Below are 12360 nucleotides of genomic sequence, written 5' to 3'. Positions count from 1 at the left end.
TCAATGCTACAAAAGACTATAACCCATCACATATACCTAGCTATATATATGTTTATAATATATCTATCGACTAATCGACTACCTACCTATACGTATAAGAACTTGGACGTATTATTTTTGTTTTATAGCAAATTGCTGATAGCAACAACGGCATACAACACGAAACAATAAATATAAATGTACAAAATACTATTTCTGCTAGTTAAAATTTTTAAAATTAAATCGCCCCGATTCGCGACGAAGCGACAGAGTTGACCTGCACTCGACCCTCGTCTATTCCCCATTGGCTCCTGGGACCGCCTCCACAATACTTATGCCTACAACGTAAATTACAAGTATACCCATTATCCCCATAGTAATATTATAGTAGATACTGCGTAGACATAAAATACGCGTTTACATATTATTATTATTATACGGCCCTGCGTATTGAGTACCTACCTCAAACAAATGACACCAAAATATTGACCGTTGTCTCTGTGTACTGTGTAGGTATCCGTTAAACGCACGTCATGTATTATGTATAGTAATCGAATTTAAACATAGATCGCGTTAAATATTTTAATATTGTGCTTTATATAGTCTTTATTATTGAGCGACAGTAATAAATAGACTTAAATACACGATATTTATACGCTATTATATATATATATATTATATAGATACACCTTCCACTCCAATAAGTCTACAAACGCATATTAATTAATAAAATTATATCCTACACGGCTACACCTGTCACCTGATATTTCCGAGGTCTCTAAGCTCTGATTAGATTCCTGGTTATATAATAACATATAATATAAAAATGTGTTACTACTGTTACTTACTTAACAGTACACCAATATGTCCTGTATCGTTCAATCCCTGCAATTCCCAGGGCCCAGTGTAGAATAATTTTAGGCAGTAGTTACTATATATAGGTACCTAGTTGTATTATACATTTATAATATTACACTTAAACGATTGAAAAATTGTGGCATTGATTAAAATGTTTAGTCAGAACATGTTCGGTGGTCTCTAGACTCCCTACCAAGTATCAAGTTTTCCCCCAAGACCCATGTGTCCAATATCTGACAAATGACAAAATATTTTGTCGATGTATACTACAACCATGGTCCATGGCGATACCGTCGTCACAAAAATGCATACCTAGTTTCGAGGTACTTATATACGTTACCTATGTAAACTGTTAACTATAATGGAACCTAATATTGGCATTGCATCAATGTACCTAGTGTTTCTTTTGTCTTTTATCCTCATTTGAAGCAATACAAATGGTTATATCATCAACTATTAGCCTATTCATAAAGAAAATTGGATATATTTCTAGTACCAAGTATCTAAAGTACAATTTCACCCTTGCTTTTTTTAACTAGCGGGAAAAATAAAAACAGATTACCGACAAATTTAAATATTTAGGTACGAAACACAATTTTTGTTATTTCATTGTAATCCAAAAAACTATAAATTGCAGAAAATTGAAACAATTTTCTATTATTTAAATTACTATTTAGTATTTAGTATTTTTAATACAAAATTACAATGTCTAAAATATTAAAACTAATTTTTTACTGTTAATATAGGAATTTGAAATTTTCTAATTTTTTTTTATAAGTATCTATTCTTATGTGATAATTATTAATCAGCATAAATTGTAAAAGTAAAATAAAAAAATTATATAGGTACATTTAAAAATATAATCGTATAAGTTATAAAACCAAAATTACAAAATAATAATATATATTATGTATACATACAGATTACAATCGATCCGATACAATCGTGGTTTAACATAAAAGCACAGAACAATATTCAATGATAATAATAAAATATTCATAGGTGGTCAAAGTCCATAGATAACATAATTTTAATAATAATTATAGTCTCAATTCCCACACACAAGATTTATTAGAAATTTTAATAATTTTATATTAAAATCTTAGAAATATGATTTTCATCAAATATGTTTTCAAAGTAACGTTTGTCTAACATAATGGTCTTAGAGATCCCATGTCCCAATGTTAATAATATTTACACATTGCAACATAATATTGTCTCCGGACAAAATTTGTTGTTTAACAAATATGTACTTATAATAGTATATAACGAAAATAAAAAACCTAGTCTGTCACTCTGATACTGCACAGATTACAGATATCTAGGTACTCTATAAACTCGAACCAATGAATTTTTGAAATTTGGAATGATAATTTTTCTACCTTTGTTGGCTTTATTTGTCATAATATACCGATATACATATAAACAATTTATAGTTTATATCTCATTGACTATATAATTTCTTTTGAGACGCCTAGATTTGTTGTCAGAAGATAGGAATTTAAAGGACTTCGAGATTTCGTAATAGTAGATTATTGTTGGAGGTATCTGCTAACGCTAAGACAGTAAGTTATAGAAGCGTTGGTCTGACTTTTGCTTCTTCATGAACTTATTTTTTAAGTCGAAGTAGCTAATCTATAAATAATATATTTTAGTGATAACGCATAGGCAATTAAATATTTTAACATGCAAGACGCAAGTAGCCTAGTTGCTTGTAATCAATATAAAATATAAAACTACTTTCCATTATTAATCGTTATTCATTTCATCAATCGATGTTTTTGGCTTACAAATATATATTTAAATATTTTCTCTCGTCTAAAATAGTATTCAAATTAAAATATTCAATAGTACAAAATCGAACAAAATATTAAAATTATTTATTAATTAATATTATTCAGCAGGTATACCAATTGACACAGTGCTTGAACTAAGAGAATAGCTGATTATTTTGAGTGTTTTTTCTTTTCTACAATACAATATAATATACAAAGTAATTAAAATTTTCTATATAATAACATAGCTACATATTATAATTATTATTTGAAATCATTATTACATCAGAATAGATATGCAACATTTCTTACCAAGTCAGAATCCAGTCTTCAAGAACATATTAAAATTGAAAACATGTATTAGCAGTGGCATATTATAATATAGAAATTATTTCTAGTATGGATCAATAATTTACCACAAGTCAAGCATACCACTAACATAGTCATGAGTAAATTGTTTTAGCCCGGTGGTTACAATTATTATGTATACAAAACCAATAGAAGCAGACATAGTGCAATTTTATTTAATACATATTTGTAATTATAATGCTTGGTATTTATATTATGTAAATTGGTTTTAAAAACAATATTGTCATATTGAAAATTTTATCCATATTTAATATTATATTATGATGAATTGTCATCATTTCGTCAATATAAGTCCTGACAGTCTAACATTTATTTGTTGATTCTTTCAAATCCACCCTGAAAAACTTCTGTAAACAAAGTAAAAAAGTGAATAAAAAACTAATTCTAAACATAGAACATACCATCGAAATAAATAAACATAACAGCATTGATGGTATCACTTATCAGCAACTAGAAATTTCATGATTCTGATTTCCATAATTCATACTATTCATTAACTTTAAAAAAAATAAAAAATCTTGGGTAAGACATCAAATACATATTATTGGGGTATATAATACTATAATATGCATTCAATTATTTAATCAAACACAAAATTTCACCAATTATTATTTGTGATCCGATGGCATTCATTGAAATAAAAATATTTTTAATTCATTTATATTATATCATATTATCAATAATCAGAAATTCAGAATCATTACTATTGCTGTACAATCTATAAGTATTGATTAAATATGCAAAAATCTATGTTATGCACAAGTATGATTTTTAAGTATTTGTTATTGCATTTATTATTACTATTTAGCATTGGGCATTTAATAAAAATAGTTAATTATAAATCCTATTATATGGTTAAAAAAATGTAAAATATTAAAAATAGAATGTTCCATGGTCAACTCTTGCTGGAAAGAATATTTAAATTTTAACTATTAATTTTAAATTAAATATTTTTTTATTAATGATATAATATGTGATCATTCTACGGTGTAAGTTTTAATCCACCTATTACAGTTAGCTAAATTATTTAATTTATTATTTGTATAAAAAATATAAAATTTATATTATAATTTAACTAAAGTGTATTTTGAATTATAGTGATACAACACAAATACATAGTAATTTTGGGTCATATTAAAAAAGAACACATTATTTGAAATTTAAATAATAAAGATCTATAATTTTTGCACCGAAAAAATAGTATATATTTTGTTAAAGCACTATATTAAATTATTAAATGATACATAAAATAAATTTGGAGAAAAAAAATGTATAAAATAAAATAATGAGAAGATTACAAAACAATTTTATTTGCTAATGAACAAGACAATCCAGTGTTATCTGGCTCAACATTTAATTGTTCCACTTTACCATCTTTGATTAGCATTGAATATCTCTTGGAACGAGTGCCTCCCAATGGTGGCAAGTCAATGGCCAAATCAAAAGCTTTTGTGAGTTCTGCATTGGGATCAGCTAATAATCGTACCTAAAATTAATTAGTACAAAATCGGTAATTTTATAAATATAAAAAAAATATGATACAAATAGGGTTCTGATATTCTTTTCTGATTAATTTTCTTTACATAGCGGCTAAATATATCAATATATGTAGTTAAAGATAACATGTCACCATTTATTTCTGATCACGCAGGGTAACTTTAAATAAATTAAATTTTTTGACAAAGTAACTTTTTTTACCATCAAATTATTGATTATCATATATATGCAAGGTAACGGGTAAATAATCAATACATTTTAACCTAACCCCACAATCTATAAATTGTATGCAACTAGTATAAATAATGAATTATCTACACTCAAAAACAAGGAAATCAATAATAAGGGAACTTATAAGTTTGTAATTGTAAGATATTTTTAAACATATTTGCATGAATTATTTACAAAATTTTAATGAGTTTATTTTATTAATTAAAAACTAATGTTTAAAGGTCAAACTTTAATCAGATTTGGTGATTAATACCAAGCCATAAAACAATAAACAAAATATCAAAGTTTAAAATATAATATATTATGTAATATAGGGTATTTTAATTAAATTTAAATGATTTGTTTAAAATATTAATGATATTATCTATATTAATAAGTTATTTATTGTTCTAAGTTATGCAACTAGGTAAATAATTATTTATATTTCATATAAAATCCAAATTAAGATTTATTTATGTACTCGGTTATTTAATCAATTCTAAACAGACAAAAATAAATAATGTACAAGCTTAAAATATTTAAAAGTTATGTGATGATAAATTGAGTTTTGAAAAAAAAATTTACTTAATTAAATCAATACCATTTAAATTTGCTATAATTTAAATAATTTAAATTTATATAAGTATTTTTTTAAATATGCAAATGTTTAAATGCCACCTATTTAATTGAACAATTTGTTTTGTTTGTAATTATTCAAATAATTAACACAGTTTATTTTTAAAAACATATTCATAAAATAGTTACAAAGGATCAGCATTAGCATTTAATCCAAAACTTAAATTAAAAAATTGAAACCACCTAAGGCCTGGTCTGCATTTTTTCATTTAAGTCCAACTCAAACAGACAATAAAATATAATTGACAAGTTAGTAAGAATGTATGTACAGGTATAAATTGTCTATAATATTAGAATAGTCACGATCGTCATCATTGATTACTGTTTACTATTAAATATCCTATAAATATTTGATTTTTCTGAAAATAGATGAAAAATTCAAACAAAATATGCAGCTTAAAAGGAGATCTTTCACTATTGCACTTGTAACATTGTAAAATGATATTAGAGATAATTTAAAAAAATTACTTTTCCCTCAGCTTTTTGATCTTGAGCCCAAGCTGCCATGACGAACGCATCATTCACAGAAACACAGACAATCTCATCTACACCTTTACTTTTCAAGTCAGCAGCAGTGTTTACATAGCCAGGCAAATGTGTCTAAAAGCATTTCATTTGATAATGTTTAAATGGTAATCAACACATTAAATAATACTATAGTAAGAACACTTACCTTTGAGCAGCCTGGAGTGAATGCTCCGGGAACAGCGAAAAGTATGACAGTTTTTCCACTGCACAGTTCCGAAATGTTAACTTTTGTAGCAGGTGTGTTTTCATACAAGTCTATGCTGGGTACGGTATCTCCTACCTATCAAAATAGAATAATATGAAAATAAATTAATCATTTTTGAATAATTTAAATAGATCTTACTTTGACGGGCATTTTGGAAGTCTGGCTGACGCTTAATAGACGTTTAGTTATTGTACCGAGTACGGTGGACGGGGCTGCACTCAATGTCTTCTGTAACGCCCCAATAGAACAAAACATGGTTGAAAAAAGCTCGGTTTAATTACAATATAAGAGATATAATATTATCAGTTTAAAAGTTTAACGCAGTTATTTACGATTACGTATGTCGATTATATTATGATAAATTATGTGTAAGTATGTTTGAGTACTTTACCGTTCAACGAAAATGGTTTATACTTAATGTTATTAATTATATACAATCGAGTAGTGACTGACTCGTGACCGGTGCAGCTGGTGTAGTGGTGTTAGGTGCGCGTCTATGGTGGTATTAGTTGCCGACTCGGAATTGGATTGGAATGACGAGTGAACGACGGACGACGAGTACAAAGTACGAACTAAAGGAGAAAAAAACAACAAAATATATCAAGCGCCAAGGCCAACGTGAATACGTAAAGTGATAAAGTGATAATCTGTGCAATGGTGCCTTCCGTGGCGCTGCACAGTGGACATTGTCCACACCATAATTTCATAGACATATAAATATATACATATATTTATATGTCTATGCATAATTTAAGATAATTGTAAAATATGATTACAATTTTTTTATTTATATAGGATCTTTAACTACAGTCTACATAATATATATTGTGCAATTCTGTAACCTGTAACTATAATTTTTTACGCACATCGAATTATATTCATATTCTGAATTCTGGTGCCTCTGGTCGAATGCCAAATGCGTACCTAAATGTAATACGTAAATATTAAAAACCACATAATTACACTGTATCGTCTGTATCTAATTAGATACTGAATGGTAAGGTTCAAACAAGGAACTAAAATAATATTTTATTTAACTATGTATTCATATTAGTGATGGGAATTATTCGAATAGGTCTATCGTAAATAATTCGAACATTCGAATATCAGTATTCGATGCTACAATACAATACGCAACGTAAATTATTCTTTTAAGTTTTCACGCAACACAAAACATTTAATAATAATATTATATGGCGCATGAAGGCCTGCGAGAAGTGGATTCGAAGCCAACGATATTTACTATTTGACAGGGCAATTTAATAAAATACAAAAATAAAAATTGAGCAAAATACCAGAATATCATAATTAAATTATTATTAATAATAATGTATAAGTTACAAAAAAAATATAATAAATAAATAAATGGTAACTATACGAACAGGTATCTGCAAGATAAGAACTATTTTCGTATTTAGGTCGCTTAATCATTGCCATACATTATCTTTAGTTGTGTAGATATGAATTAGTGAATAATAATAAATATTATAAAAAGCTTGCAGTGGAAAACGGATAAAACATATTAGGTATTGTAGCATCGAATACTGATATTTGAATGTTCGAATATACAAATATTCGAATTATTTACGATAGAACTATTCGAATATAAATTACATTACTAATCATATTATACATCATACATGGAATAGTCTATGTTCATAATTCATGATGCAAACACAGAATCAGGGCCCAGGGGCGTAATCAGCTCATCTCCCAGAGGGGGAGGCGAAAAATTGATTAATTGTAGAAAACTTCCTATTTACTTACTCGATTGTTCTTATTGTTCATATTTTTGTAATATATTGAATAAAACATTTAAAAAAAAAAAAATGTAGAAAATTATTATTAACAATTTATTATAAAAAAAAAAACAAAATTAGCAAATATGCATGAAACAAATATTAGTCAAATACAGAAAAAAAAGAACTGCACTACTGAATAATGACCAACTTCTACTAAATTTTTCCAACTGATAAAACCCTTGAATGAGTAGAATAGAAATGCCCATAGGCGCAACTAGGGTCAATTTTTCGGCGGAGGGGGGGTATAGAATTGTATAAGTCACACTAACCCGCAGGGGCTTCGCCACCGCAACACCAAAAGCTTATAAACCAGATGGCTACTGACAAATAAATAAATACACAAATAAATTCATATGATATTATGATATTACCAATATTTTAATTAAGTTAATATTCAATAAAATACTAATTTTCTATTAGCTGCGCCAAATTTATCAATAATTGTTTTTGTCTCCAAACTATTTGTTAGATCCCTTTCAATATTTATTATTGATAAATTTAAAAATCGCTCTTTTGTCATTGTCGTCCTCTGCTAAGTTTTTAATCTACGCATAGAAGAAAACGAACGTTTGCACATTTTTTTTGGAATGTGCAACTTGGATAATAACTGAAATAATAATTTCAGGTTTTTTTTATTTAAAAAAAAAATTTGCCAATTTTATTTCTATGACAAATAAAAATTCGTAAGTCATAGCTTTATTTGGGAAGGGGGGCTAAATAAATATTTGGGGGTTAAGCCCCTCTAGCCCCCACCTAATTGCGCCTATGGTCAAATACCCATGTTGATCACTGCATTTCTATCTTCGTATAAACATCAATTTATCAAATTATTTACCTAGGTGAACATTAAATTTTTTTATTGTTCTGGTGTCATGATATTATTAATATATTATAATTTTTATAACATATTTCATAAAACCATGATAATATAAATTTAAATAAAGGTGATAATTGTATTGTTATAAACTAGTTATAACTATTACAGTTATATATAATTAACTACATAATAAAATAACTTAATATACTGTTTTTAAAATAAAAAAGAACAAAGTCTTTAAAACCTTATTAAATTGTTAACAAACATCAAATAATCAGTTATAATTAATTTTAAAAATTATACAACAAAATCCAATTTATAGTATATAATACAGCATTGGAAATATTGAAGGCTAGAGGGGTTGACGGGCGTTCACCCGCTTGTATACGCCCCTGCCCCCTGCCGGGCCCTGCATAGAATTTAATGTAGGTATAAATATTTTACCGACGAGCGACACAGAATTGAGAAGCGCAAGCGAGAGCTCACGACGGTGGCGGTCATAAGGAGGCAGGAGCGTGAGGTAACACTGCGCGATTGGCAGGTGATTTGGGACCACACGACGAAGGCGGAGTGGACGAGGAGGATGGTTCCAGACATCAGGAGGTGGGTGTATCAGTCAAGACTTGAAGTCATGACATTCCACATGGCCCAGGCGTTGACGGGTCACGGATGCTACCAGCACTACCTGTGGAAGAGGAAAAGGGCAGCTAACCTCTACTGCATGCACTGCGAAGAGCCGGAGGACACTGTGGAGCACACCTTGTTTAACTGTCCGTTCTGGGCAAAAGACAGACGAGAGATGGGGCAATGCGTCGGCCGGCCACTACGGCCCAATGATGTGCCGGATATCATCCTGGGGCCATAGCAGGAGCTCCTTCCAGATGATGCGTTCAGGAGGCGACGTATTGAGGCGATGGCGGAGAAGCAGAGGTTGGCGTTTGGCAGGATGGTGGAGGCGATTCTCGGGCGAAAGGAGGATGCAGAGCGGTCCAGACAGGCACGATTAATATATGGTGGTTGAATTTGTGGGCTGAAGGCCAAATACCTGGGGTGGTTAGAGGCCCCCACGTATGTATATATCTTTGTTGTAAGTTTTTGTTATGGTGAATAAACGATACGGGTTCGGGTGGCAGTATTGTGCTGAACAGTTCCCACCCGTTCCCGGTTTCAAGAAGGAAAAAAAAAGGTATAAATATTATAGGAATTTAGAGAAAAAAGGCTTACTGAAAAGGACCGGTTATCAAGATAGGATTTAATTAAAAGAAAGTAAGGTGAAGGGAGAAAGTGCTTAAGTTTGAAAAGAAGTCCGTCATGCCAAACGCGATCAAAGGCCTGTGATATATCGAGGAATACCGCAGGGCAAAATTGTTTTGACTCGAAAGAGGATGACATTTTATCAACGATTGGATTTGTTGAGTTGTATTATGTTTACGACGAAATTCAAACTGAGATTTAGGTAAAATATTTTGTTGGTCAATTAGTGGCGAGATTCTATGTAAAATTAGTTTTTCGAAAAGTTTGGGAAATGAAGGTAGTAAGCTGAATCGACGATAAGAACTTGTGAGATGTTTAGGCTTGTTTGGTTTTGAGATCATGACAATTACTGAATGCTTCCAGGTTGAGGGGAAGTATGACAAGCGTAACATATAATTATATATATGGGTAAGGAACAAAATTGACTTTTTGGATAAATTCTTTGCTATTTTATTTGTGATTTGATCATGACCAGGAGCTTTGTTAGGCCGAAGCTTGTGAATGACTGTTACGATTTAGGATGGAGAAATCGGATTGGCAGGAAGGGACATGGGTAAGGGAGAAGACAAGAATGAGTTTACTAGGTCAGTGTAGTCAGGGCTAGGGATTATTTCAGGATGAGGAGAGAAAGTTGAAAATAAGTGGGCTTCAAAGAGATTTGCTTTCTCTAAATCAGTGATGGCTAATGATTTGTCGGGACGTTCAAGAGGAGGGATATTTTCACGTTGATTCGTTAGCTTTTTTGTTATTTTCCAGAGGGAGCCGTTGTTAGGAGACAGAGTACTTAGGTATTGACTAAATTGTTCAGATCTATATTTCGCTAATTGAGTTTTAAGATCGTTTGATAGATAATTGTAGGCAGTTTTGTGTTCAGGGTATTTCGATCGTTGCCACAAGGATCGAGCACGACGTTTGGCTTTAATAAGGTTGACTAAGTATGAGGAGAGCGAGATGTGGGATTTAGATTGGTTTTTTTTTAGGGGTGGTCAAGGAAGAATGAGAAACTGTATTTTGGATAGTTTTTGTTAATTTGGAGATTGCTAGGTCGATATCGAGAGGGCATTTTAAAAGAGTATTTAGTGACAAAGATTCGTCTAATTTAGCTTGAAAAAGATTCCAGTCTACAGGGCCGGATGAGAGAATCGGGTTTGTAGTGGTAGAGGCAATTTTGGCGTCTAAAGTTAACAAAACAGGAGAATGATCGCTTGATAGGTGGTTAAGGTTTGTTATAAATTTGTTTAAACTATTTGGTAACCGTGTATTAAAAAAGTCGAGAATGTCAGGGGATCTATTTGCATGTGATGGCCAGTAAGTTGGTTCATCAGGGGAGATGAATGATAATTTATGTTTTAGAATTGATGTATTGAATAGCCTGCTCTAATAATTGAGTAACCATTGAAGCTAATATTGGAAGTAGTGGATAGGTGAGTCTCAGTTATAAGGGCAATATCAATGTTTTTATGGTGAAGAAAGTAAAAAAGTTCATTGGAATGTTGTTTTAATCCATTGGCGTTCCATAGGAAAATTGATAAGGAAGAGGCATGATTTATTGAGTTTGAAGTCATTTTTTTTCTAAGACTATGTCAATTACTTTTGTAAGAAGTGTTATGAGAGGGGTGATTAATGTTTTTAGGTCATTTATAAATGATGTAAGTTGGGCAGTTAGTGAGGAAGTAGAATCTAATTGGGGTTGATTATTATTTGCAGAATGGTTTTTATTTTGAGTTGCCTGAGCATAGGATAAATTAGTAGTAATAGGGATTCTTTGATTTTCTGAGGCACTGTTTGGACTGGGGTGGGTAATTAGTAATTACATTAGTGTTATTTTCGTAGAATTTATTGTTGTTGTTGAGACGGTGATTGATGTTTACTTTGGAGTGACGGTTGCGATGGGTTTGAATATTTTTAAGAGCTGGACATCCCCGATAGTTTGCTGGATGATCGCCGAAACAAAGGGCGCATTTTGCTGGAAGGTCCTTGCTTTTCGTACAAGTGGTTGAACTGTGATGATCACCACAACGAACGCATCTAGGTGTGCTGTGACAGTAAGAACGCGTATGGCCATAATCTTGGCAGTTCATACATTGAGGTATTTGCTTTTTTGGTTTAGGAGCTTCGACTTTGATTTTTGTGTAACAAATATATTGTAGTTCAAAAATATCTTTATTGTTGATGGCTGGTTCGAGGTCGACAAAAAATAGTGGTAAAGGAGCTTTGGATTGGTAATGAAGTACATTTGTTATATTCCGAGTTAAGAACCCATGGTTACCCAAATCTTCTTTGATAAAATCAACTGCAGTGGTGGGGTGGAGATTTCTTATAGCTACACGATAAGGTTTATCATCGTGTAGTTGGAATGTATAAAAATTTAAATTTTTTTGTTTGAGGTACTTTATTACCGTTCTATAAGAATTGGGATTTGATGTGTTG

At 30.6% G+C, this 12360-nt stretch overlaps 1 protein-coding gene across 3 annotated transcripts; it reads right to left on the bottom strand.

The window, feature by feature from the left end:
* Nucleotides 1-4130: 4130 nt before the first annotated feature.
* On the bottom strand, nt 4131-6670 carry Prx5 (Peroxiredoxin 5). Of its 3 annotated transcripts, none has more exons than XM_015518333.2 (5): nt 6511-6670; nt 6196-6285; nt 5998-6132; nt 5793-5924; nt 4131-4467 (listed from the first exon to the last, which is right to left on the bottom strand). In XM_015518333.2, exons 2-5 carry the CDS (start codon nt 6205-6207, stop codon nt 4276-4278), a joined length of 471 nt encoding a protein of 156 aa, XP_015373819.2. In that variant the 5' UTR covers nt 6208-6285; nt 6511-6670; the 3' UTR covers nt 4131-4275. The 3 variants fall into 3 exon arrangements, with proteins under 3 accessions (XP_015373819.2, XP_015373818.2, XP_089077944.1); XM_015518332.2 differs by having other exon boundaries at nt 6449-6650; XM_089221818.1 differs by lacking the exon at nt 6511-6670 and having other exon boundaries at nt 6196-6442.
* Between the last annotated feature and the right edge of the window lie 5690 nt (nt 6671-12360).

This window comes from Diuraphis noxia, unplaced genomic scaffold (genome assembly GCF_037042655.1).
Source record: "Diuraphis noxia isolate RWA-SAM2 unplaced genomic scaffold, SU_Dnox_SAM2 contig0003, whole genome shotgun sequence".
NCBI lineage: Eukaryota > Metazoa > Arthropoda > Insecta > Hemiptera > Aphididae > Diuraphis > Diuraphis noxia.
Note: the sequence above shows the minus strand (reverse complement) of the source record. Positions and strands in the feature narration are given on the sequence as shown.

What these genes read in the sequence shown, in the direction of transcription:
- Prx5 (XM_089221818.1), bottom strand. Translation starts at nt 6,312, where the DNA reads ATGTTTTGTTCTATTGGGGCGTTACAGAAGACATTGAGTGCAGCCCCG. An exon ending in CTTCCAAAATGCCCGTCAAA is followed by an intron (nt 6,133 to 6,195) that starts GTAAGATCTATT and finishes CTATTTTGATAG; the next exon opens with GTAGGAGATACCGTACCCAG. An exon ending in TCACTCCAGGCTGCTCAAAG is followed by an intron (nt 5,925 to 5,997) that starts GTAAGTGTTCTT and finishes AAATGCTTTTAG; the next exon opens with ACACATTTGCCTGGCTATGT.